This window comes from Lissotriton vulgaris, chromosome 12, assembly GCF_964263255.1.
Source record: "Lissotriton vulgaris chromosome 12, aLisVul1.2, whole genome shotgun sequence".
NCBI classification, from domain to species: Eukaryota; Metazoa; Chordata; class Amphibia; order Caudata; family Salamandridae; genus Lissotriton; species Lissotriton vulgaris.
This window is the reverse complement of record NC_141700.1, coordinates 286,220,996-286,248,158: the sequence shown is the minus strand read 5'-3', so window position 1 is coordinate 286,248,158 and position 27,163 is coordinate 286,220,996. Positions and strand designations below refer to the sequence as shown.

The window sequence follows — 27,163 nt, the reverse complement described above, 5'->3', positions numbered from 1 at the left end:
TGTGGCGCTGGAACACCGCGAGAGACGACAACCGTGTCGCCAGGGAGCGAAGACGTGCAAGCCCTGGGAGGACTATCAACATAGCTGACACCTTGGATCCGACGGCATTAGCCAGGAAAAGACTCACTCAGAGGAGAAAGAAAACCTTTATAAAAACAAAACCATCACTTCCACGCTCAAGTCTTAGTGTCCCTCCTTCTGTATCGCCACAAAATGTTAAGACAACATCAGGCATTCTTGTTGACTCCCTTAATTTGTGGAGTCTGGGGCATCACAAAATTTGTCATGAAGTCCAAAATCTAAATTTTTCAGGACGTTTCTTAAATGGTTGCTGCTGATTTTTACTACACCCTGTGATCTTATTTTAGCAGCAAGAACTTCAGGAGTCAAACCAGCTGAACACCAGAAGTGGCTCATTCTTTTTGTTAAGACTGAGAAAAACGAATTCTGTCATTTTACATTCTCACCAGAAAAATCTTAATTTCATTATTATGGATCAATAGTTTCATCGATATTGACCATTATTTCCCTGATCTCACTGAATGTGAACCTGTAGCCAGCACTCAAGTTACTTTAAAACTGAATTTGCTTTTTCAAAGAGTGCAAGCTTAACTGAAGGCTGGCGGTTATGTTGCTGCCAGGAGAAAATTATGCATTCAGATTTTCAAATGTATGCACGCATGCGTTTCGGGTTGGCATACAAACACCTACGCTACAACTCACCTGGACCAGCCTGCCCTTGCCCGTGAGGGTTCCCGCTTCCCGCAGCAGCCTGCCCTTGCCCGTGAGGGTTCCCGCTTCCCGCAGCAGCTCGCCGCACCCGCTCCGCAGGTGCCGCTTCGCTGTGAGAGGCGAGGGGCAGGAGAAGCAGACCGGATGCTTGGGGCTGCTAGAACAAGGGGCTAACCTTCGGAGGCTGCCGAGGGAGAGCGCTGCAGGGACTCGAAGGACCACGACAAAAGGCGTGCTACACCTTCCATCGGTGAGAAACACCTACGCTACAACTCAGCTGGACCAGCCTGCCCTTGCCCGTGAGGGTTCCCGTAGGGACCTGTAGCCAGCACTCAAGTTACTTTAAAACTGAATTTGCTTTTTCAAAGAGTGCAAGCTTAACTGAAGGCTGGCGGTTATGTTGCTGCCAGGAGAAAATTATGCATTCAGATTTTCAAATGTATGCACGCATGCGTTTCGGGTGGGCATACAAACACCTACGCTACAACTCACCTGGACCAGCCTGCCCTTGCCCGTGAGGGTTCCCGCTTCCCGCAGCAGCTCGCCGCACCCGCTCCGCTGGTGCCGCTTCGCTGTGAGAGGCGAGGGGCAGGAGAAGCAGACCGGATGCTTGGGGCTGCCAGAACAAGGGGCTAACCTTCGGAGGCTGCAGAGGGAGAGCGCTGCAGGGACTCGAAGGACCAGGAGTCCCTGCGCTGCACAGACTTGCACGGCCGCGCCCCCAGAGAGACACGCCCACCGCGCCTGACGACAAAAGGCGTGCTACACCTTCCATCGGTGAGAAACACCTATGCTACAACTCACCTGGACCAGCCTGCCCTTGCCCGTGAGGGTTCCCGCTTCCCGCAGCAGGGTGCCGCTCCGCGGGTGCCGCTTCGCTGTGAGAGGCGAGGGGCAGGAGAAGCAGACCGGACGCTTGGGGCTGCCAGAACAAGGGGCTAACCTTCGGAGGCTGCCGAGGGAGCGCGCTGCAGGGACTCGAAAGACCAGGAGTCCCTGCGCTGCACAGGCGTGCACGGCCACGCCCCCAGAGAGACACGCCCACCGCACCTGACGACAAAAGGCGTGTGCTACACCTTCCATCGGTGGGAAACACCTACGCTACAACTCACCTGGACCAGCCTGCCCTTGCCCGTGAGGGTTCCCGCTTCCCGCAGCAGCTCGCCGCACCCGCTCCGCGTGTGCTGCTTCGCTGTGAGAGGCGAGGGGCAGGAGAAGCAGACCGAACGCTTGGGGCTGCCAGAACAAGGGGCTAACCTTCGGAGGCTGCCGAGGGAGCGCGCTGCAGGGACTCGAAAGACCAGGAGTCCCTGCGCTGCACAGGCGTGCACGGCCGCGCCCCCAGAGAGACACGCCCACCGCGTCTGCAACGCCCCCCACTTATAAACACGCGGGACGCCGAGCGAAGCCCGAGCAAAGGGCGGGCAGTCTGTGGCAGTCAGGGGCTGACAGAGGCTGGGCTGGGCAACCTCTCTTTCATTTACCACTCTGCGGGCAAGTACTAGTGGTTCCCTTGGGGATTCAGAGGCTGACATGTCTACTCGTTCTGGGAAAGCCTTGAGGGGTGGGGGAGAGGGTTCTGCAGGGAGTTCCATGATAGGCACGATGGATAAATTCATTACTAGAGTAGCCGCGGTCATTGAAAAGGAGATTGTGATGACGGAACGTCGTCTCTCACAAGACTCTTTTCCAGCTAGACGCTCCTCGCTAGGGGCAGTGGCTCATGCCCTGTCTCCAACTATTTCCCATCCTGCCTCCCCTCTCCCTGAGATTCTGTCCGAACAGCCATGGATTGATGCAATAGGGGCAAGTATCGATAGGCTGGAAAGCATGGTTGCACAATCCTTGCCCCCTAGCTCTAGTCCTGTGGCTACATGCTCCCGTCCTACTACACCCCCAAGCACCTCCAACAGCCAGGAGCATCAACCGCCCCCTCAGGACCTTTCCCTGACTCGTAACCCATCGTGGTTGGCACGTGCCTCCCTGGTTCGTGCTAAAAGGAAAAGGGTTACCAGTACACAGAAGGGTAGCCTTATTTCGCTTCATAAGCGCCCGAGGAAGTATGCCCCAAGATGCCCTGCCCCACCCAACACCCGTAGGCCCGTTACACCGAGCACCGATCCAATTAGAGGAAACAATCCCATGGTAACGGTAACTGTTGCTGAAACTGTACAGGCAAAGTCCATTACTCCTGCACCACCAACAATCTCGCCCAATCTCGTTGAGGATATGGTCAGGTCCCTATTGGTCCCGCTCATTGACCAAGTCAAGAGCCTGGGGAATAGGCTTGACAGCTTTGAACAGTCTACCCGGGACAACTTCTTTTCTCTGAAAACTCTTATAAAATTACAATTTAAATCTAGGGAGGATAATGCAGGTGGGAATGTTGGGAAGGGGGATCTTGGAGGCCCAATTCAGGCAACACCTCCTCCAGCGTCAGTATCGGATATAGCAGCAGAGAAGGACTCGGCTAATGTTTCCGAGACCCCTGCTACTATTAAACCGAAAACTACAACTCGCACTGCCCAGGTTCATGCTAGTACCACCCCGATAGTAAGGAATGTAAAACCCAAACCTGACCAAAAGAAGTCGCAAGTGGGAGGGGCCCCTGCCAAGCCTAAAAAGTTGGCTCACCAAACTATCGACGCTAGGGTGGCTACCCCGGTCTTAAAGTCCAATGCAACATTGAGCCATCTTGAAGCCCATCCTCCTGTAGCCGCACCACAGAAGCGGGTTAGAAAATGTCCACCAGTAAATCTCCCTCCAGAGTGCCATCCATATGTTGCAGTCCTTACTAATGTCCCCGTCCTGAAGGATGCTCAGCCAGAGAATCACCAGGCACTGAAGAACAAAACCATCCACTGGCTAAAAGCCAATAGACCCCTTCCTAGGGGCGTGGATGGGTTGATTCTTGGAGTACGCAGGGTTGAATGGATTGGACAGGGAAAGAAATAGTTTGAGGGCGATTGTGTGATAGCCAACTTCCAAGATGCAAGAGTTGCTCACGCAATATGCAATCCCGAGCAGGTCACGGGAGGACCCGGTATCAATGTAGTTGACTTAACATACTTTTACCCACGACCACCCATGAAATGTCCTGGCCAACTCCCCGTGGCTACCTACCAAAACAACCTTGGTAGTCAATGGCAGCCGGCTATACCTCTGTTTCAGCCGCATGCAGTGTGGCCGAGGCCGGGATGGGGTCCCAGGGGATACTGACTTGCTGACTCCCTGGGGGAGGCTTGGGGGGCTTTAAAAACTGCAGGAGTCCTCTACCCATCCCCTAAACTGATGGGTTTACTTACTGTAACTGGGAAGCAGGTAGCCACAATGGCTAGTCGAGAATCAGGTGAGGGGAGGGACCCAAGGGAAGCTGACACTGACCACACTATTTTAACAGAGGTGGGTTTGGGTGGTGCTGCCCCACCCAGTTGCGTTGCAGCTGTGACGGACCCATTTTTCAGGGTTTTCAGCTGGAACGTAGCTGGACTAGACAGAAAGCTGGCCTTGCCTGACTGGAACGCTCTGGTGGAAGACTACTCCATTTGCGTGTTCCAGGAGACATGGAGTAGGGAGCCCCTACATAAGGCGAGCTACTCTTCTCACTATACACCTGCTGTCTACCCGGAATCAGGCAGGGGACGTCCCTCGGGAGGGCTGCTTATCTGGGTATCTTCCTCTCTTAATTGCAGGGTGGAGGAGCACCAAACAAACAGTCCGGACCTTCTAAATATTACCCTAAAAAACTCCAGGGGGCGAGTCATCCTTAACATCTTTAATATCTATGCACGGGGCACTAAGGGAGGCAAACAATCACCCACCATAGCCCTGCTAGAAGGTTTGCTTAGATCCTCAGCCTATAGGTCTTGTACCCTGGTCGCGGGTGACTTCAACTGCACATTCGAGCCCCTCGGATCAGAAGTCACTCGAGACCAGGAGGAGGACGATTATAGGAAGGGAATACCGGTTCTAGAGCTTAGCCCTATTAAGAGATGGACGGAAGTGGCACTGCAGATTAACTCCCTCACTATGGAGTTTGATCTGAGGGCCCTTAACGGAAGGACTAGATCGGACAAAGCGGGAGCCCATACGTACAACAGGCCCAACCATACGTCAAGAATCGACTACATTCTGCTTGACGTCCACCTATGGAGCTCGGTGGAAGATAAGGAGATTATATCCTCCGTTGAGAGTGATCACAACTTGCTCTCTCTCGCCTTGTCTCCTGGGTGGTTCGAGGGCATAGGGGGCCTGCCCGTCTGTGCTACCACTTCCGGTGAATCAGTTGTCTCGAACTGTGGCAGGCGGCTGAAGTGGGCTAATCTCACGCTCTCGGCTGAGAAGATGTCCATCATCTCGCAGCTCCTAGCCACAGCCTCAGACAATTTGGATTCCCTTGAGGGAGGGCCGGTGGAATTGTTTGGAACATGGTGGGCAGCAGGAATCGTTCTGATGACACCTTGAGGACCTGTACGATTCCGGCACAATCGTGGTTTAACCACTTTAAGGCCCTATATACAGCTGTAGAAGGCCCCCTTGATGACCCATTCTCCCATCCTCCATTCGTACCGGACAGAGCCACTGACCCCTTCACTGCACGAGAGGTTTCGAACTTGATTAAATTCTTGATACCCTTTAAAGCAGCTGGGCCTGATGGGTTACCAGGGGATCTTCTCCGAGCCTACCCGGGCGAATGGGGCATTTTGATTTCTGCTCTTTTGAATGCCATCCTAGAGGGAGGTCCTGTCCCTGAGTCGTGGAAAGGGGCAGAGGTAGTTCCAATTTTCAAAAAGGGTTGTCGGGACCAACCGGGGAACTACAGGCCAATAAGCCTCATCGACTCATCCCAGAAGGTGGCGGGTAAAGCGATTTTGGGGAGGATTCTCCATTGGGTGGATGAAAACCACATACTGTCGGATTTGGAGGCAGGCTTTCGTTCCGGTACAGGAACTATTGAGCAAGTGTTCAGGCTATTGCTTCTACACTGGAAGGTGGTGGAACTGGGCAAAGGCAGTCTATACCTGGCCTTTATAGATCTAAAGACTGCCTTTGACCTGGTTCCTAGGGAGAAACTCTGGAGGGTTTTGCAGGGTCTTGGGCTGCCCCCTATATTCTACTGCTTCTCATCGAACTACATAAAGACAACTATGCCCAGGTGCGATGGGGACAGAATTAGACCGACAGGATCCCAGTAAAAAGGGGCGTCCGACAGGGCTGCGTACTAGCTCCCACACTATTTTCCCTGTACGTGAATGGTGTGGTAGAGCACCAGCTTGAAGAACCAGCAGACTCCCTGGGGGGCGTGAAGATCCCAACCCTATTGTTTGCGGACGACACCCTCCTCATTTCAAAGACTCCCCAGGGCCTCCAGAAGCTTTTGAACCGTTTTCAGGTCTTCTCCTCAAAAAGAGGGCTTGTCATCAATGTGGACAAAACCAAATACTTGACCATGCACCCTCCACGCAGGCTTGGCCGCCCTCCAGTACTGAACTCTGTCCCCCTGGAGAGAGTCTCAGAATTTGACTATCTAGGGATCCGCGTGAGTGATATTATGAGCTGGTCACCCCACATTGACAAAATGACCCTTAGCCACAAGGGTGGGGGGTGCTTTGTTGAGTGAGTATCTTAACTCTTCGAAGCAATGTGTGGCTCCAGTAATCGACATCTACAAAGCTAGAGCTGTCACGGCATCTCTCTACGGGGCTGAGTTATGGGGCCTTGGTAATCTGGAAGCCCTATCCAAGGCCGAAAACACATTTCTGAAGGACCTTCTGGCCATTCCGCTGAGCACTCCAACAGTGCCGGTGCTCCTGGATGCAGGCTGCAAATCAATCAAGGACCAGGCTCGCCTTCGGCCCCTACTGCTATGGGCTCGTTTGTGGAGGGTCCCAGAACTGAAATCCTATGGGGATGGGTTGTCAGAGGTGATGGAATCAGGTGGCTGGCACAAGATCAAGTGGCTAAGGGACATTAAAAACCTCCTGGGAGACCTAGGTCTGGGGTCATGTTGGATTACACGATCTGCCCCGCCGAAAGCGTCTCTGAAAAGAATTTATTGGGAGTGGGTCTCTGCCCAGCTCATCAGCAACTCACGTCACTGCAATACCACCGCAGCCTACTTGAAAATAAAAGACGTTGTTGCTTATGAGCCATATCTGGATCTAATCACAATCTCAGCTGACCGGGCACTTTACATTAAATTCAGAGTAGGCACCTTGCCACTAGAAGACCTGCTCTCACGATGGAACACGCCCGCGCAGTTGTCTCTGCACTGCGCACTGTGCACAACTAGGCCTGAAACTGTGGCTCACTTCTTTTTCGAATGCCCTGATTACATCCGCCCAAGAAGACACTGGCTTAAACCTCTTTGTAGACAATTGGGAACTCGCCAGTATATGGTGGCCTTACGGATTTTACTAACCGATACATCATCCCCCATAGTTTGTGGCGTATCTAAATTTCTCAAATGGGCATGGTTGATCCGCTCAAAAAGACTGTCTATATCAATTTAATTCTTTTTAAATAACTTATTGTTGTACAGCTTATAGAACTCTTACTTGACTTGGTTTTTAACTTGTACAGTCTTTTTTGCTTCGATGTGCTACTTTTATGTATATTTCTTGTAATGCTTTTATGATATTTTTCATATCGAAATAAAGCCATCAGCCAACCAACCAACAAATCAGCTGTAAATACATTCACCTTGCTGTTTAGATCAGCTACTCGGCTAACAACTTCATATTGGAAGAAACTAGCTGCAAATAAAAATGTTTGCCCTTTGAGACTTACATAATCTGTACTTTGTTCTTTTGTCAATACCTTTGGCCCTTGTTCTGGCTAAACCACAGATAACACATTAGAGAGCCTCTGCTTTCTGATCAGTTGTTGGAGGTGTACGAGGGGTAGCCATTGATCTAAGTGGATGGGCATTGGGTTTGGTTTTCATCTCTTTCGCAGAAGACTGATTCTTATTGTGATTCACTGGTTTCTGCAATTTTTTGACACATTTTTAAAGGCTCTTTTTCATTGTAAATGACTTGTAGCACATGCTACAGTGATAAAATATGTTATCCTCTTCACCCGTCAGTTACAGTATTTTGTGAACTTCCTCTTGCCGTATTTCTGCAGCAGCTTGAACTCTCTTTTGCCCAACCGCAGTTAATGTTAGCCTTTCTTTCGGATTGGTTTGGCTTATGACACATTTTTCTTCGTTGAAGGAGTCCTCAGGTTGTGTAGTTAGACACACTGTCAGGAGGTAAAGCTCCTCTGCTACCTCCTATCGCTCATGTTTAGGAATTTGAATCAATGGAAATCCTAAAACAAAGACAATATGAAACTACATTACCAAAATGATGGCTGAAACACATAGAGCTGCCGTTTTGGAAAAAGCTAGAGGGTTTCTATTTTCTGTCTCTATAAGACTACTTGACCCTAAAACCTATGTTTTGACACCAGAATGTAGCATATAGGTCTCATGGTTCCTGAAATATTACATTATCACAGCAACATAAACGCTATTTTTAAAAATATCGACTAGAAAAATTCGGCCCGGATTAGCAATGTCTACACAAGCTAACTTCTCTAATTTTTTTTTTTTTTTTTTTGGAAACATATTTTATTGGTAGTTTGTTAACAACTTGCAAGATACATCACAGGTCACGCCATAATTCTTCGAATCAATGTCAAAACTGTTACGTTACATCACAGCAAAATGATCAATTATCACACCAGTTCTCCAGCTCGATAATGCCATTATAATCCACTCGTGCCCTTCACGCTTCTTTCTGCATACAGCTGACCTACTTACTACTCTATATCTAACCCCAACTACCACCCCCTCCCCCTGCCACTGGTGTGTAGTACATGAAGCACAAACCTAAAACACGTCTCATGGCCTGTTGCAGTGCTAGCGTATTAATAGCATCAATGTACAAGGTCTCCGAATGTAACAACACTCCTCATTCATTCTTCTTCTGTCATCTGATCAGTCAGCAATTGCACCAGCATCGCCCATGCCGTTGCTGTCTCCAACGCTTTCTCATTGTTCGAGCGTCGTGCCTGTTGGAATCTAATAACACTTTCACTACTGGCCCATTTTCTTAGCTCAGCTTTCCATCTCTTTCTGTTGGGGCTCTCCCTTGACTTCCGGTGCATTGTTATTTCTCTTTTCGCTAGCAATAATCCCATGTCCACAAATTTACTGGTCACCTTCGTTTTGGGAGTGTGGGGAAAACAATTTAGTAAGCATGTAGCTATGTCAAAATCTAATCTTCGATCAGTAACTGCATTTAATAGGTCTCCCACTTCCTCCCAATAACCTCCTAACAATAGGCACTTCCACAGCATGTGCTCCAATTCCACCCCCTCTCTCTCGCAACTAGGACATGCTGCATCTTCTACCTGAAAGTATTTCTGAATCTTACCTGGCGTTAAGTATGCTCTGTGCAGTATGAAGAAGTGCACCAGCTGGAACCGTGCGTTCGTAGTTCTTTTCCAGGCCCTGCGAAGAATATGTCCCCATGCGGGTTCCGGTATGAGTTTCCCAATGCCTGTCTCCCATTTTGCCCGTAGCGTACCTAGTGGTTTAAGCTCCTCTTTGAGCATCCTTGAATAGAGGCATGTAACTGCCTTTAAAGTCCCTGCCACCATCACTGCATACTGACATGCCATAGTCGTTTTGGGCTCCACTGTTCCCTCCTGCCAGCGTTTCCTAATTGCTGCTACCAGACTTGCATGTAGCAAACCCCCCCTCGGTAGATCATACCTCTCCTGCAGCACCTGGTAGGTCAGTAGCTCATCATCCTCGTATAGGTCGCCCAATACCTGAATCCCTACTTGTTCCCATTCCAACAGGGGAGTCCAATCTCCACCATGGGGTAAGGCTGTTATCATCCTCAGTGGGATTTCGGGAGCATAGGGGTGTAGTACCCCAACCCTACCCTGGCCACGGTTCCAACATAACCTCAGCGTTTTCTCTTCTAACGAGAGATCTCTAACGTTAAGCTTTTGCTGCAGAACTATAAACGACAATACGTGTCTCTGGATTCCCCTGCCTCATGTGTTCCGGGCCTCTAAACTCCCTTGCGATTTCTTGAGTTAAAACTTGGAGTTGTGCTGCTAGATGGTAGAGCTCAAAATCTGGTACTGCCAGTTCGCCTTCAGCTTTCGGCCTCACTAGTGTTGCTTGGGCTACCCTTCGTCTACCGGAGCCCCAGAGAAATCCCACTATCATGGATTTCAGTAGTCTGAACATCGATCCCGGAATCCAAATGGGCAATGTCCTAAAGAAATATAATCAAGCTAACTTCTCTAATGTTCCAAAAACACAAATCAATAATGAAACTTTCTGGACAACAATTTTTTTACGGAGGTTTATCAAGGGGCTAGAACTATCCAGGGTAGGACAATTGAACAGACTTGTTGGATGTAGCCATCATTAATGCCTGGCCACAATGACCAGATTATTATTTAAAGTAATGTGAGATTTAGAGGTGGGGTTTTTCATTGTAATGCATTTAAGCCTTTTAAAGAGCATAAAACTACTTACTCTAAAATATGGCACATTTAAAGCATCTTCTTTTGTACAAGCACATCTGTATGCAGGTAATGCAGTAGCACTCTTGCAGACATGTTCAATTTGTTTAACAGGTGCAGACAAATTCGGAGGCAAGCAGTGATACTTCAAACCCTCTGTATTGGTTCCTCCTAAAGTAATGGTCAACACCGAGAAACACTCAGTCGAGGATGTTAAAAGAGAAAACCGCAATTTAACAAAGATCCTTTAAGGCAATGTCTTTCACGTGTTAGAGCGGAGCTCCATACCGAGTAAAACAGTTGGTACATTGTTGAAAGCTGCCAAGGAGAATCTTTACTTTTTATTCTTCCATGGCTAACATTAAAGAAGAAAAAACTGTGCACCCATGTCCAAGAGGTTGGACGCTCTTCTATATTTTAATCCAAATAAAAACGAATGGTGGTCCCATGTTATATTTGACCCCTTCAGCGAGGGATGGGTTTTCGGCCTGAACATTTTGCATGCTGCTATTTTCTAACCTTAACTTGCCATGAGAACAATTAGGGTCAAAATTGAAAGTTTTTTTGGCTAAAGAGCTAGAACTAGCAGAACTCACAAATGAGTTAAAACACATAGAGGGATGGATGGGAAGTAAATGAAAAAACAATAATTGCCAATTAATTATTTGAACGATCTGATTTGTTTTTCTGCTTTTGAAATGCTATCTCCAGACAAACTTTGATGAGGAATGCATCCCTTGACTCAGATTGCATAATGCAGGCATATCATTTGTAATTGCTGTCATTTTAGGTGTTAATATGTTCAATGTTTCTCACAGGGAGCTGAGTCTGTTGTGTGAAGAGGGAGAGAATGTCACTGAGGGATTTATAAAGCTGCACTCGTGAGTATCTACACTTTTTTTCAATTTTTAAATTCCCTTTTTAAACGTATTAAATGACAAGAGAATAAACAGGTCGGCAGTCAATGAACTATGGCATTAGCAAACAATCAAACTGTAAACCAAAATACATCTACAAAGAAAAATATGAGCATTCTATATTGAAACATATATCTGATAGAGACATCTAGCCGCATATTTCTTAACTTAGAATATTCCCAGGTGTCAGATTGGATCCGGAACAAATCTTCACTAGTACCCCTGCGTGCCGGGAGGCGGCATCGCATGGCTCCGTCCTGATGTCATCCACGGATATGACATTAGTGGAACCATATAAGTCCTTCTTGGCGCGCTGACGTCAGGTTTCTTCTTTTCCCCATCCCAACGCAGATCCGGAGAAGCGGCTACCTCTCGCTTTTTGTTTTTGTTTTTCAGGCCTTCTCGATGCCTTCGGCATCCGGTAAAAGTGTGTGCTGCCTTTGGGCTTCAAGGCATGTGAATCCTGTAAGCGGCAGATGTCGGCGACAGATCCACACGCGATCTGTATGTGGTGCTTGGGAGAGCACCACAACTCCGAGGAGTGGGCGCCTGCTGATGGCTGAAGACGAAGTCCCTGTGGGAACGTCGCATGAATTTGCTGTCTGCCCGGAATTCCCATTCGGAGTCCTCACGCCGTCAGTCTCCTTCTCGTGCTGGACGGTCGGTTCAGGACAGGTCGCATAGTCGTTCCTGCAGACGTCGCTCTCCTGCTGCAGGTAAGCACAAGAAAAAAGTCACAGAGGTCGCCGACTTAACGCAACGGCGGCGCCCGCTGCTCCCGGTCTCCACCGGACATGGGCCTTCAGGAGTCGACCTCCACTTACCCGCCATTTCCTGAGGCTGGGGCGACTAGGGCCCAGATGGAGGCCTATTCTCGGGCCTTACTAGCCATCTTTGGGTCTCCTCCTCTCCCGCCTTCGGGCCCCACACACGGGGTAGGGGCTCAGATCGGGATTTCGCCGGCGGGTTCCCCCTCTGAGCAGGTCAAGCACCCTGACTCCGGTACCAGAGTCGCTGCGACGTCTGTACATGGCCCGGAAGGGAATCCTACTTGCACGTCCATGCCTTCCATGTCGTCTCCGTACAGCCCTGTGAGGCTCCCTGCACCGACACCGGCTGAGGCTGCAGCTCAGTTCTTGACTCCGAGTGGACTCCTTTCCTTGCCGCAGGTTCCCACCTCGGTGGAGGTCGCATTGACGCCGGTCCGGACAGACTAGGCTCCTTCGGGGATCATAGACGTTGAGACAATGCCAGTGCCATCCCTGGCCGTTCATCAGTTGGTGGAGGATGTGGAGGCCGAAACGGAGGAGGGCCCTGTGGGTTGGTCACCCCCAGGGTTGTTTCGCTGTCCCTCTGGGCAGGACCCCCATGCACTGGCAGGGCCAAAGATGTCCTTGGGCTGTAGAGCCCCCACATTTTGTTGGCAGGATTTGCCTCATGCCGTACCCTACGGATGACCTGTTGTCACCAACGCAAATGGCCATGGTGGCTAGTGCGGCTTTTGCGATTGCAGTTCGCAGGGCTACGGACATTTTACAAGTGCAGCCACACTCAGTCCCTCTGCCCGATGATCCCTTGCTGGATTTGCTCCACCAGGCACCATGTAAGTGGAGCCCTTGTTGCCTTTTGGTGAGTCGCTATACAACATTCTTCTGGGGACTTGGGAGAGGCCCTCTTCGGGGTACCCGTGGATCGTGCTATTGCTCATCGACATCGCCCTGATCCAGATGACCCTGTCTGTTTGTCCCTCCATCCTATGGCTCAAGGACTGATAATTCAGGCGGCTTCCGTCTCGCTGCCTTCTGCCCCATCTCCGTTACTCCCTGCCACTTGGGAGTCTCGATGGTTGGAGTCGAGTTGCCGCCATGTATTTGCGTCCACCAGTGCAGGCCTTAGATCCCTGAAAATGTGCTTGCACAGGCTACTTCTGCCCTTTGGGACTCGGTCGAGCGCCTCCTTTCCACTCTTCCAGAGGGTCTTCGGACTGACCTGGATCAGTTGATTCGTGTTGGGTGGGATATGGTGCAATTTTCCATTCGGTCGGCCATGGACACCACTGAATCGGTGGGTTGAGCTATGGCCCGGTCAGTTTCTCTGCGTCACCATGCCTGACTGCGCAATGGCTGTATCCCTGCCAATGTCCAGGAGTACTTAGGGGTTTGCCTTTTGATGGGTCACCTTGTTCGACCGACATGCTGACTCGGCGGTTCAACATCTCATGTCTGAGTTTCCATGAGTTCCATGGTCCTTGTTGTGGACTTTGGCTTTTAGTTGCAGTATTGTCACTTTTCTGCTCCTCCGTCTCTGGGTTCAAGTCTTTATTGCCCAGATGGACTGTGCAGCTTTTCTCCGTCTTGTCCTTATTTTGCTACAGCTGGCCAGCTGTTTCTGCATTTCTTTTTTAGCCCTCTGCCTAAGAACTCGTCTCAAGAGGTGCTTTTCTAGGGTTTTGCTATACCCTATGTGGGGTACTTGTTGGCTATTGTATAGCTGCTCTTCCTGGCACAGGAAGTTTCGAAGGCTCCTGCGGAGACTTCTTCGGAATGATTATTATTGGTCTATACTGCGGGTCTCCCGATTCGTCCCGCTCTTCCTACTGTGGTAGGACATCCCCTCTCGTGAGACCCACAGGTTTGGTGTGACTCTCTCCTAGGGCTTCTGGGTTGTCGTCTGCGGTTGGTCCGTAGCTCTCTGCTGCCTCTGTGGAGGCACACTTCCCCGAAGTGTTTGGGTTTTTACTACGCCTGGCTCTCCCCGGTGTATGCTTTCGGCTTCGCTGTGCTCTTTCTGCTTGTCTGCACATGCCCCTTGGGGGCATGTTCTGTTCCATTCTGGAACTGTTTCTTCTGTGTTCTGTGTGGCTTCGTCATGTGTATACACATAGAATATGTTCGCCGTCACAGGGTGCCGGTGGTGTTCCTTGTGCCCATTTCTTGGCTGCGTTCTATTCTGGTCCATTCCTGGTGTGAGGAAGTGCTTACGTCATGGCTCGGGCCCGGTAGGAATTTTGCCTATAGGTAGTGGAATGTCCGCCAGCTACGTCACTGCTGTGTATTGCCTTGTTTTCTATTTCCATCTGCATATCCCTGGCAGGGACTCCAGTCCCTTTGCTATTGCTACGCAGATGTTTAGGTGCTTCCGCTACTGGTCTCTGCTGCTGTTTCGGACCCACTGTGACCTAGTGATTGAGGTCTCTGTCTCTTACTCCAAAGGTTATGTGTTCCACTCCAGGTGTTTCACTGGTTGTGGGTTCTCAGTCAACACAAAAGGCAATATTGCTTTCTTTTTCTGTCAGACTTACGTCTGTGTATTTCTCACTCTTACCTCATGAGTGTAGTGGTCCGTGTCCCTGCCTGACTCACAGGTGGCCAGGGTTCCGTCCCCGTTGAGGGGATGCTGTCGCTTTTTAGGTATCTTGACATTGTTGTGTCCTGCGCTGCTTCACACTGGTGCTGTTGGTACCTCTTGTGGAGTCTCTTTTTACCTGGGGCAAGCATTTCGAGTTCTTCCCCTTGCTTTTAATTTTTTCGCAATTTGTTTATATATATGTCTATATATGTGTGTATATATATTCCTGGACTTGAAGGCAGCAGCGGACCGAGGAGACCAAAGGAGGGACTTGTGGACATTGGTAGACTCCTGTGTACAGCTTCACTACCCACCTGCACCATCCGGACTTTGTCTCTGCCATACGAACAGCATCCCCCACACCGCCGACCCATATGCACTGACTCCATGCATACTGGGAGTTGTAGTTCGCTTTACCCTGCGGCAGGCAACAGGTGAGCGTAACAAGCTTGGGGGAGGAGCTTCTGGACCTACACTACAAGGGGTGCAACATTATGACTAGTCGGTGTAGCTGGCCACGCAACGCAGGGCGCTGAAGAAGGCATCTAGCCGAAATGCATCCGCCTAATTACTGCTTTGCCATGCCTGCCGATTAAAGCTGGTTTACTACTTTGAATCCCCTCTGGCCTCCGCCCTTTCTTCATGGATGGGAATATATATATATATATATATATATATATATATATATATATATATATATATATATATATTCACTGAAAAAACCATAGGTTATAGACCATATGTAGTTGGGGATTAGCATTTACAAAACCTTAATTTACTTGCACAAAACCATTGAAATTCGCATAGTTAGTTGCCCTAACTATATATCCCGCACCCGCAATCCACTGCTGATGATGTCACATATTACATCATTCATGACCTGGTCAGTGACATCACTGATGACATCTCAAATGACATCTCAAATGACATCACTGATGACATCTCAAATGACATCACTGATGACATCTCAAATAACATTACTGATCACATTACTGATCACATCACTGATGATATCATTCATGTGATAATACAATGAACCTCTTCAGACTCTAATATAACCTTAGATACAATCAGTGTAAACAGACACTCACAGACTGTCACTTATCCATGGAGTTACTCACACACCTAGTCAGTCATGCAAAAAATCAATCACACCTCCATTTTCTCAACTATACAGTTATACACACCTTACTTATTCAAACATATACTAACACATATTTACTCTCTTATACAATCCCTGATACATGTTCACAATGATCCATACAGCCACTCACACATTCACTGGCTCTTATGCACAGTTATTTATAGATGTCAACTCTCACATGTACTGTGTTTTACATATGTACTTAATTTGACATGTAGCACTGAGAAATCCATTCACTCACCAATACACTCATGCACACAGTCAACAGCCCATACAGCTGTTTCCACATGCACTTTTGAACCCATACATCTAGTGTATCAACTGCTCACACATCTATGCACAGAGTCATACACCTCCAAGCCACCCACAAACACACTCAGTCTCCCATACAAATACTTGGGCAACCAATCAATAATCCATATAGTTACTCATATAGCTACTGATCAACACATGCAGCAGTTTACAGAACAACAGACCTAATGATGCACAAATTAAGACAGTTTAGTCACTAACCCATGCACTCAGTGAGACACATTAAATCACTCACTCATACAGTCAGTCATGCACCTACTAAATCCTTCATCCAGACACTTATACATCCACTCATTCTTCAATATGTAAGACATATTTTAACTTTACAGAAACATACAGTCACTGGGTGTTGTCATCAGTGATGTCATCAGTGATGTCATTTGAGATGTCATCAGTGATGTCATCAGTGATGTCACTGACCATGTCATGAATGATGTAATATGTGACATCATCAGCAGTGGATTGCGGGTGCGCGATATATAGTTAGTGCAACTAACTATATATGCGAATTTCAATGGTTTTGTGCGAGTAAATTAAGGTTTTGTAAATGCTAATCCCTAACTATATATGGTCTATAACCTTTGGTTTTTTCAGTGAATTTTCAAGGTTTTGTAAATGCTAATTCCTAACTATATATGGTCTATAACCTATGGTTTTTTCAGTGAATTTCAATAGTTTTTAATAGCAAATATCAAAAGCTGTAAAATGTCAAGTACGTGGTAGGTAAAAACATTTTCGTATTCATGCACGCTGATGTGCTTTGAACGCTGCCCCCCCCCTCCTCTTTTCTTTTAGGAGTATTCTCTCTTTGCAGATAGTGAAGGGTAGGTAACACAGGCCTTTGCCCCCGTTGTAATCCGTCGTGCCTGCTTCCCTCTCCATTTGATTGATTGTTATCCTAGCATTTATTGTTTTGGAATTGGTTCTCTTTGGTTCATTCTCTATTTACAAACAAGCACAGAGTCGCAATACTGTGTTTAGTCTTTGCAGATAGTGAAAAATCGTTAAAAAAAAACAAAAGGAATCAAGCAAAATCAGTAGGCCACTCATGGGACCTCGCTAAAATAGAAACATTATGAACAACCCCTCATGACAAATACGAAACTAGTGAGAGGAACTGAGCTCGACACCATGATGGCTGCAAGACAGCTCGGCTCCGCCGCCCACCCCACCCAAAATAACGACAAACACTATGCAAATATTATAAATATATACAACACACCAGCAAAGTAACAGGGTAAAACGTTTTATTAAATAACTATTTACATGGCAGCCTGCTGCAACATCGATCCAAACAAGCCTTTGTATTTTGGGCTCAAAATAAACCATCAATAGTAAGATTTTCATAGGTGAGTGTAGGTTCATGGTTTTCCATCCACAGACTAAAAGCCTGGAGTGGGAGTGAAAGAACAATAACTAGGTAAGAAGGAAGGCAGAGGTTGTGGGAAGGACTCTGGATATGGTATGTTGCTTGGTCCCTGAGATGCTTCGATGTCACTGCCTTGCACAAATGGCATAAGTCCTGGATGTTGGGTGCCATAGTTAAGGGGTCCGAGCAACGCTTGTAACACTGTCTGAAGCTTATTTGCACCTGCTGCAGCTTCACTATTCTCAAAGTAAATGGGGGCTGTTTGTGGACCTGACTGCATTGGAAAACAATGTGATGCAGTGCCTCCCTGAACCACTTGACGTAGGCCCCCGAGATAATTGCGCCTGCTCCACACCTTGTCCCACAATCCGTTTGACCCGAAGACACGTCCTGCGGTGCCCTGGTCCGACCATCATATATACCTGCGCCAGGAGACGGCGTGGGGTGCAGTAGAAGGGAGAGGCGGCGCGAACGAGCCTCCCCCACCTCCCCAGGTGGAGGTTTCTCAGCTACACCCCAGCGCTTCACTCGACCAGCTGACTTGCGCCCGCTCTTGCGACACAGTGCCTCTCTCAGCCAGCTGAATTGCGCCTGCTCTTGCTATTACAACGTCTCACCCGCCATCCAACGGAATTGCACCCAATCTTGCGGTACAGTGACAGGCGGCTGCTACGGAGCTCACGAAATGGCGGTCGGCTCCACAGACTTGGGCCTGGCCTGCAAAGATGGCTCTGGGCAACCGTGGAACTCGGACGCTTGACTGCTAGGGCATGGGCCCCATTCCCAAAAGAGTCCCCTCAGCCTTGAAGATTCTACAACAGTCACCCAGATCCCCGACTCCCGTAGACTTCCGGTGGGGAGCGACTGCCATGATTGCTCGCGGAATGGCCACGACGTAGCCACGAGATGGTGGTGCTCTCATGCTGACGCCAGCTTCAGTCTGAAACATCCAGAAACACTGTAGACTACCAATTCGATCAGTTCCGGTGGAGCCCCAACGTGACCCGGTAGAGAAGAACTTGCCCTCCCCTCTTTGACTGATGGTTCTTGTTGCCTGTCCCTTCTCTTGTCATTTAACAGAACTTTTTGGACTGCTGAAAGGGGTTGTGTTCCGACCGCTGGTTGGTGGAGACATTTTGACTATATTCTGGACCTGCGTTGTCGCGTAATGCGTCATATGACGCGCCACGTTAGCGCACCCGGAAGTGCTCCGGTGCGCGAGGCGCTGCTTCCCGGAAACGATCCAGAGCGCAGCGCGTAACTTAAGCATAACAGGTCATGTGACTTGTTAATAAAACTTTTCATTGGTTCATTTTACTTTTGTTATTCTAATGATGAAAGGCTTGGTCATATGACCTAAAAATAACACTTTTCATTGCTTTCGAACATTTTTTTTCCCAAATGATGAAAGCCCCACCTTTTTTTTTCTCACTCTGACTTGTAAAGCAAAGGACCCAGATGCATTTACAGTTTATCACTAACAATGTTCCAGGCTAGTGTATTTTCCCGGGAAATTTACAACTGTCCTGCAAGTAAAATATTCCTATTTCGAGAAAAAGGGCGTTTCATCGTCCCATGAGGGCGCCGTTGAGCAAAAGAGGCTCGGCCTGCTTTCTTAGTCGCTGATAGGCATGAATATCGAATTCCTATCGATCACTTTATGTTGCAGGAGTGGAAAACACAACAGCCCTTGACCATTTATCTTTACTGCGTTCCTGCGTATTATACCTTTTAACCGTCATGTAATCGGGCTGCTTTATTTCACTTGCCTTTTACTGATTCGAAAACAGTGGCTATTATTCAAAACGTTACCAAAAAAGGTACTACTACCATGTTTTGTTTTAAAAACCTTTATTGTGAAAATGTCAGTATACAAATACGGGCCTATAACCACGTGGGCCGGCCACGGAGCAAACTGGAATCGTATATGATGAGGGGACATTTACACTGTAGTAGAACGTAACGGGCGGGCCATTAGGTTGCAAGAACTAAGGTGTCTAACAGTTGCGGAATCGGTGGCGTACATTTTATAATTAAAGTACGACAGGGCCACTTACAATAAAATTATCTAGATATACATTTGCGGGCAAGTACCATGAGTGACGTTAATTCGATCTTTCAATAGTACAGTAATCAATAACACATCAGAACTTAATATCAATAGGGATGTCCAAATGTTCAATCAGTACTCGTCCCCGCCCGCCATGTGCTTCAAAACTGCATACGTATCTCGTGATATCAAGGTTGGGCAACCAGTACACAACAAGGAGTTACGAGTCCCATTTATACCGGCGCCATTTTGGGCAAGGCCGGGCAGGTCCAGGATATAGTCAAAATCTCTCCACCAACCTGCGGTCGGACCAGAACCCCTTTTGGCAGTCCAAAAAGGTTCCCTTAAATGACAACAGAAGAGATAGGCAACAAGAACAATCAGTCAAAAGAGGGGACGCTTTCGTGAATGGGGCCCATGCCCTAGCAGGCAAGCGTCCGAGTTCCAAGGTGTCCCAGGGCCATTTTAGTGGACCAGGCCCAAATCCAAAGAGCCGGCCGCCATTTTGAGAGTCTTGTTGCAGCCGCCTTTCGCTGCACCGCAAGAGTAAGCGCAATTCAGCTGGATGGTGGGCGAGACGCTGTAGCCGCAAGAGCGGGCGCAACTCAGCTGGATGGCGGGTGAGGCACTGTACCGCAAGAGCGGGAGAAACTCAGCTGGATGGAGGGTGAGGCACTGTGCCGCAAGAGCGGGCGGAACTCAGCTGGAAGGCGAGTGAAACGCTAAGAGGCGCCCCACTGCAGATGAGGTGCCTCCACCTGGGGAGGCGGAAGAGGCCCGTTTGCGCAGCCTATCTCCCCCCCCCCCCCCACCCCATGGGCACCCCACGCCGTCTTTCGGCGCAGCATTGTAGGATGACCACACAAGTGAAACTTGCTGGACACCACCTCGGTGCCATCCGGATCTCGGCGCGTTCGAGTCACTGTACCGCAAGAGTGGGCGAAATTCAGCTGGATGGCGGGTGTGTCACTGTACCGCAAGAGCGGGCGAAACTCAGCTGGATGGTGGGCGAGACGCTGTACCGCAAGAGCGGGCGAAACTCTGCTGGATGGAGGGTGAGGCACTGTGCCGCAAGAGCGGGCGGAACTCAGCTGGAAGGCGAGTGAAACGCTAAGAGGCGCCCCACTGCAGATGAGGTGCCTCCACCTGGGGAGGTGGGAGAGGCCCGTTTACGCTGCCTCCCCCCCCCCCGGGCACCCCACGCCGTCTTTCGGCGCAGCATTGTAGGATAGCCACACCAGTGCGGCAACTTGCTGGACACCACCTCGGTGCCATCCGGATCTCGACGCGTTGTGCTGCCTTCGGCCTATTCGCACATTGGTCCCTACTGACGCCGCCTCACAGGCCAACGGATTTTGTAGGCTTTTTATAGCCCAAAGCCGCATAACAGGTCATGTGACTTGTTTATAAAACTTTTCATTGGTTCATTTTACTTTTGGTTTCCTAATGATGAAATGCTTGATCATATGACCTAAAAATAACACTTTTCATTGGATTGAAACATTTTTTTTTCGCAAACGATGAAAGCCCCACCTTTTTTTTCTCACTCGGCAATCCAAAAAGGTTCCGTTAGATGACAACAGAGGGGACAGGCAACAAGAACCATCAGTCAAAAAAGGGGAGGGCAAGTTCTTCCCTACCGGGTCACGTTGGGGCTCCACCGGAAGTCATCGAATTGGTAGTCTACAGTGTTTCTGGATGTTTCAGACTGAAGCTGGCGTCAGCATGAGAGCCCCACCATCTTGTAGCTCCGTCGTGGCCATTCCGCAAGCAATCATGGCAGCCGCTCCCCACCGGAAGCCTGCGGGAGTCGGGGGCCCCCAAGACTTTTGTAGAATCTTCAAGGCTGAGGGGACGCTTTTGAGAATGGGGCCCAAGCCCTAGCAGGCAAATGTCCGAGTTCAAATGTATCCGAGGGCCATTTCAGTGGACCAGGCCCAAATCCGAAGAGCCGGCCGCCATTTTAAGAGTCCTGTGGCAGCCGCCTATCGCTGCACCGCAAGAGTGGGCGCAATTCAACTGGATGGTGGGCGAGACGCTGTAGCCGCAAGAGCGGGCGCAACTCAACTGGATGGTGGACGAGACGCTGTAGCCGCAAGAGCGGGCGGTAAACAGCTGAATGGCGGATGAGGCACAGTGCAGCAAAAGCGGGCGGAAAACCGCTGAATGGCAACTGAAACGGTAAAGGGGCGCCCCACTACAGCAGACAAGGCTCCACCTGGGTAGGCCCGTTCACGCCGCCTCCCCCCCCCCACCCCCCCCCCCCCCCCCCCCCCGGGGCGCCCCACGCCGTTTTTTGGCGCAGCATTGTAGGATGCCAAGACCAGTGCGGCAAGTAAAGGACATCACCTGGGTGCCGTCCAGATCTCAGCGCGTTGTGCTGCCTTTGGACTATTCGCACAACAGACCGCTACTGACGCCACCTCACAGCAGCCCATTGTTGCTTTGTTTAAAAAAAAAAATTTTTTTAACGTGTTTACTGTTTTTGGTGCGTTGTATATATTTATAAGTTATTAAAGTGTTATAATCCTACTACTTTGTTGGAGTGCTATATATTTTTAATGTGACACATAATTGTGAAGACTTTGATGTACAAAAAGGCATCCCTGGAATCTTCCGCTTCAGGCTCGGTCCCACACACCCTCACAGTGAGAATCCCCTCCCCAATCACAATACAGGATCGTTATCAGATAGTAGGAACGCGTGTGGTGTGACGGATCTCATGGGGTGGGGGCCTTGATCTACTGTAACTCCTTTGAAGAGGGGTGATTCTTTACAGTTGAGGCCACAAACTACACCCGCAGGGCTAGGTGATAGCCTGGGACCGGCCTGGACAATCAGACACAGAGGAAGAGGAGTGTCAGAGGGTGCGGTAGTGAATAGGGTGCGGCGTGTGTGGGTGCGGCGGGTGCGGCGTGTGGGTGCGGCGTGTGTGAGAGGGTGCGGTGTGTGTGTGTGGGTGCGGCGTGTGTGTGTGTGTGTGGGTGTGGCGTGTGTGTGGGAGCAGCGTGTGTGAGAGGGTGCGGCGTGTGTGAGAGGGTGCGGCATGTGTGTGTGGGTGCGGCGTGTGTGTGTGGGTGCGGCGTGTGTGTGGGTGTGTGTGTGTGTGGGTGCGGCGTGTGTGAGTGGGTGCGGCGTGTGTGAGTGGGTGCGGCGTGTGTGTGTGAGGGTATGGCGTGTGTGTGAGGGTGCGGCATGTGTGTGAGGGTGCGGCGTGTGTGTGCGGGTGCGGCGTGTGTGTGAGGGTGAGTCTCCTGGGAACATAAATTGGGAAAATGAATATTGGGAAACATTACATACGTGAATGTGTGGAAAGGTAACTAAAGTGTCTGTTCATTCTGGAGGCGAAGGGGGACTACCTATTCAACTAAAAAGAATCTCTTCCTCAGCCCTAATGAATCGAGTGCCCTCCGTGACTCAACGCCTCGCGAGAGGCTCCCTCCTCCCCATGCTTTGGGGAGGCAGGGTTCCTATTGGCTGCGTCCTCCGCCGGTGGGTGCTTGGCAGACTCCAGCAGGTGAAGACGATGCCTGGACCACAGTTACTGCACAAAATATGGGTAGAGCTGCCAAAGCTGCAGCAAATGAACTGAAGTGTGCAAGCGAGAAGCGAGCAGACCACAGACTACAGGAAGTGGGGGAGGCGGGCTCACACTGACAACACAGGACAAGGAACGCAGTGACGGGGGGAGGGAAGGCACTGAAAAGCTAATGCATCCACTGACAACTGAGAGTAGGTGAAATAGCACGCAAGCATGGGGGCTGCTGACGTCGCCCAGAAGAGCAGCACTCAGAAGGGGCCCGTGGAGGCCCCCAGGAGAGCAGGAGCACGCAGCTGTAACCTGGACAAGCAGCAAGCAGGTAAACAATACGAGATACAAAGAAAAGGTTCCCAAAATGGTTAGAAGCAGATGAGCACAAACACCCACAAAGGCGAATGGAACCGAGCAGGTCACGTCTCGTCAGGGGTGTGATGAAGCGTGATATACACGTAATTTAAACACGTGCATCTACTGGGGAGTAGTAGGTAGACTAAGTAGCACAAAAACAAAAATATAATCTAAAGCAAAAGACAACAGGCTTTGACGAATAGAAAGGCAACGCTGTTTGGGCTGCAGCGCTCACAGACATCGACTGAAGGAAAACAAGTAGAACAATGAGTGCGCAAATAAGTCAACCAACTAAGGAAAACTCGCAAGTGGCCAAGAAGTGTATGGGCAATCGAACGCAGAGTCGGTAAGCAAAGAATCCAATGGTAGGGCTGACTGAAAAACAAACAAAGAAAGGCACGCCCTACAGAAGAAAGAAGGACTTAAGAGGAAGTCAAGCCACGATGCAGACTGTTGAAAGGAAGAAACAAGATAGAGTTCAGAATGCAAAGGCAGTGGGCAGCTCGGGTTACAAGCTGCCTTTGAAGAAGATCAGGCAGCGCTGGGAGGGGGGCTGGGCAACCATGCCAGCATTCTGATTCACGAGCAGATGGTCCTGTTTATGACCTGCGGAGCGCGTGAAGTGGCTGGTGGCAAATGGAATCAGAGCGGCCGCGGAAGGCTGCTGACAATGAGACAAAACCCTTAACCTCACAATATCCACAGAGAGGGAGATAACGATACTGTAATAGAAAAGCAATCATCGCAAAAATGCTCTCAATTATTTAAAAGCCGTCACAGCAGGGGAGTGCTTCCATATCAGCTCTCTCACTGCTTTGACAAACTTCAGAGCAGCGCGGCACCGACTGACAAGCCCTTTTGTTGGGATTTGAAGCGCTTCGGCCTCTTTTAGCACAGTTCTTTCATCAGGTTTTGCTTATGAAATTACTCAGAATAATATGCTTATTCAGGTTTTTATGCCAGTTCACCTATTTTATTACCTTTTATATTGCATGCAGAGCGGGATCGGCTTGCAGCAGAACAAAGCTAATTACACCTTTCATTACCTAAATATCATATAATGACAGAGTGTCATTCAAGTGCAGCATTGAGTTGGGAAACTTTGTGGCAAGCCGAGACAATGACAGGGGTTATTCGGCTGCACCTGAATTGTTGTTGTAGCTAGAGCCATAACGGGCGGGTCAGTGATATGTGAACTTTGGACACCGCGCTGCGCACTTCTGAACTGCCCCGCGCTGAAAAACCAACAACTTCCTCCCGTGTCATGCAAATACTCCCTTCCCTTATGCCTTGTGCTTCGAAAATACGTAACTACTGCTCAAGGCGCTAGAATGCGCGCGCAGGGCCAACAATAGAAAATACATGTGTGCTTGATGCTGGGTGGCTGTATGGGACGGCCTGCCAAACAAAATGACAACTTCTTGAAGGACAGAGATTTTTAGTCTTTGAACTGGCACACATCTGGGTTACGTATTTACATTATTCAGAGATTTATTTAATGTGAACCTAAACCTAAGGTCCTTAGAGCGCTGTACACACAAACTACATATTCAACAAAGTATATGTGGACAATCCTGTCGAAACAGTAGGTCAGGCAGTGGCGTCGGAATGGTTCACTGGCTCAAACTGCAAGCAAAGAAAATGAGTCCGCCCTGACTCCAGGTTGGATATGAAGAGACTGCTGTTATTGGGTGCAGAGGGCTCCTCAATCCTGGACCGTGGTACCTCTGCGCCAGCTACACCACTGATAATAAGGCCTCTAGGGAGAAATCTAGCCAATCTAGGAGCGGCAGAGCTGGGAAACAAGTTGCATCATCGCAATAAAAATATGCATGATAATGGTAATTTGCTCGTCACTAGCACTAACTGCTTGCCATCACATTCTAGTTTTTTTGTACGCCTGGGAGAAATTTGCATTATATTGTTTTAGTCTTGCATAATTTCAGTATTCTCTCATTATTGTTACACAAAATTCCCACAATTATGCTATTAATCCACGTTTCGTAATTATACGCCGTTCACTGTAAACCTTTAGTACAAGTACAAGGGAACAGCGGAAACGACAGAATACAAGCAACTGTTGTTCTCAGTGTTTGTGTTTTTGTGCGATATTTTTAGAGTGAACTTATTCCTTGCATCCGGATTGAACAAGCAGATGCATTTTGGGATAATATACATCATCAAACGCAGTTTTGCATTGCTCGTTATTATGCATAATTTCACTGAAATATCACGCAATTACAAAAAAGCTAATTACACACATTTCGCACAACCCTAGTGGTTTTTGTTCAGACTACATCAGATTAAATTCAAGTCAAGTATTCATTTGTAAATAAATTGACACATCTGGAGAAATGCACTTCCTAATCCTATCTGTTTGAGTTTGTGGAACTTATCACTGTTCACACCGTTCCCAGAAATTCAGCGTGGTAAAGAGGAATGGGTAACAGACAACACTATGCTGCGACAATGTTTTGGTCTTTCCAGATTTACCTTAACTCTGTTTTCTAATTCAGTGGAGAATTGTGTAATTTACTGTCTGAGACCAAGGGTAAAATATAAAGAAACACAAAATAACAAGAGAGAGGAAGAAAGGGCTAGAAAAGAAAGAATGTAAGAATAGGTGCGCGAAAGCGGTAAGAAAGTATAAAGAATAAGGGAATGAGTGCAGGAGGTGCAGAGATGGGAAGAGAGGGAGGGTGAGAGAAAGAGAAGAGAGAAATGTGATAAGAGTTGACGGCAGTTTGCACCGCTCGAGCATTGCATCGGGCGGGAGTGGCTTCCTTTGAAGTATGATGGGGGAGGGGAGCGGGGGCGGCTTCCTTTGAAGTCTGATGCCGAGGTTCAGACAAATGGTGTGGGATGTGGCTGGCAATGGTGTGGGTGTGCGACGTGCGACGTGCACGCGCCTGCCTCACATGAACTGTATGCGATCCTCAGCTAGGTAGACTTTTCGGACCGCTTACTAGAATCTCGCCTATTATCCCTACGGGATATAATAGGCGAGACCTAAAAATATCATTGCTAAATGGAATGCCTCCACATGGTTAATAAATAACGGCCACAGCAGCAATATCTCTGGCTCAAGATTGTAACATTTGTAAAAGGTCTCCCAAATGTGACATAATTTCACTCAAATATCAGATTTACATATGTTTTGGAAATTCAGCCATTCTTCTCCAAATATCAGTAATGGATTCTGAAAATAAACAAATTTTTGTCTAAAATATTTCACTTTTGATATACTTTTATTAATCCAACCAAGCAAAAGTTTCTAAATTTCGTAGACCGGGTTGTTTACAGGATAGCTACTTAATGCTAGCTGGGAGCTACCTGTGTTTTTTTGACATCCCCCCCCCCCCCCCCCCCCAATGGAGGGAAACCTCCTTTGGTGGCGGGAAAGCTGCGGAAGGTTATGTCTTGAGGAAGAAGCTTACCATAGGACAAGCGACAAGAGTCGAGCAGGACAACAAAGCATCGCTTGTGCCAGCATAGGACGCTCGCCCCAACCTCCACGAGGATCTGACTGGAGTACTGCAGAGTGGCGGAGGAGTCAAAGGCTGGGCATGTGGAGTTGCGAGACAGCATCCCCCTGCGCGTCGGTAGGCGTCATCCGCGGCTCCGCGTCAGTCGTCTGCGTCGTTAGCGCCGGAATGACGTCGTCGGAGTACTTAGACGCCGCCCATGCGCGCTGACGTCAGTTCTTCTTTTTTCCGCGCCAGCTAGCGCAGATCCGGAGAAGCTCTACCCCTAGTCATTTTTTAAGTAAACTTTTTGATCTTTTTGATCATTTCTTTCCTCGAGTCTTCGTCTCCATCGGTGCTGGTAGGGATGCCCGGGTTCAAACTCTGCTCGAAGTGCGACCGAC

At 48.9% G+C, this 27,163-nt stretch overlaps 1 protein-coding gene across 2 annotated transcripts in view; it reads left to right on the top strand.

Moving 5' to 3' along the window:
- The window catches only part of LOC147673978 (uncharacterized), a 659,950-nt gene that overhangs the window by 417,760 nt on the left and 215,027 nt on the right, over positions 1-27,163 (top strand). For both annotated transcript variants that reach the window (XM_086945060.1, XM_086945061.1), the window contains one exon: positions 11,085-11,147. In XM_086945060.1, the coding sequence (XP_086801186.1) occupies positions 11,085-11,147 (63 nt within the window). The remainder of the gene's footprint in view (positions 1-11,084; positions 11,148-27,163) is intronic.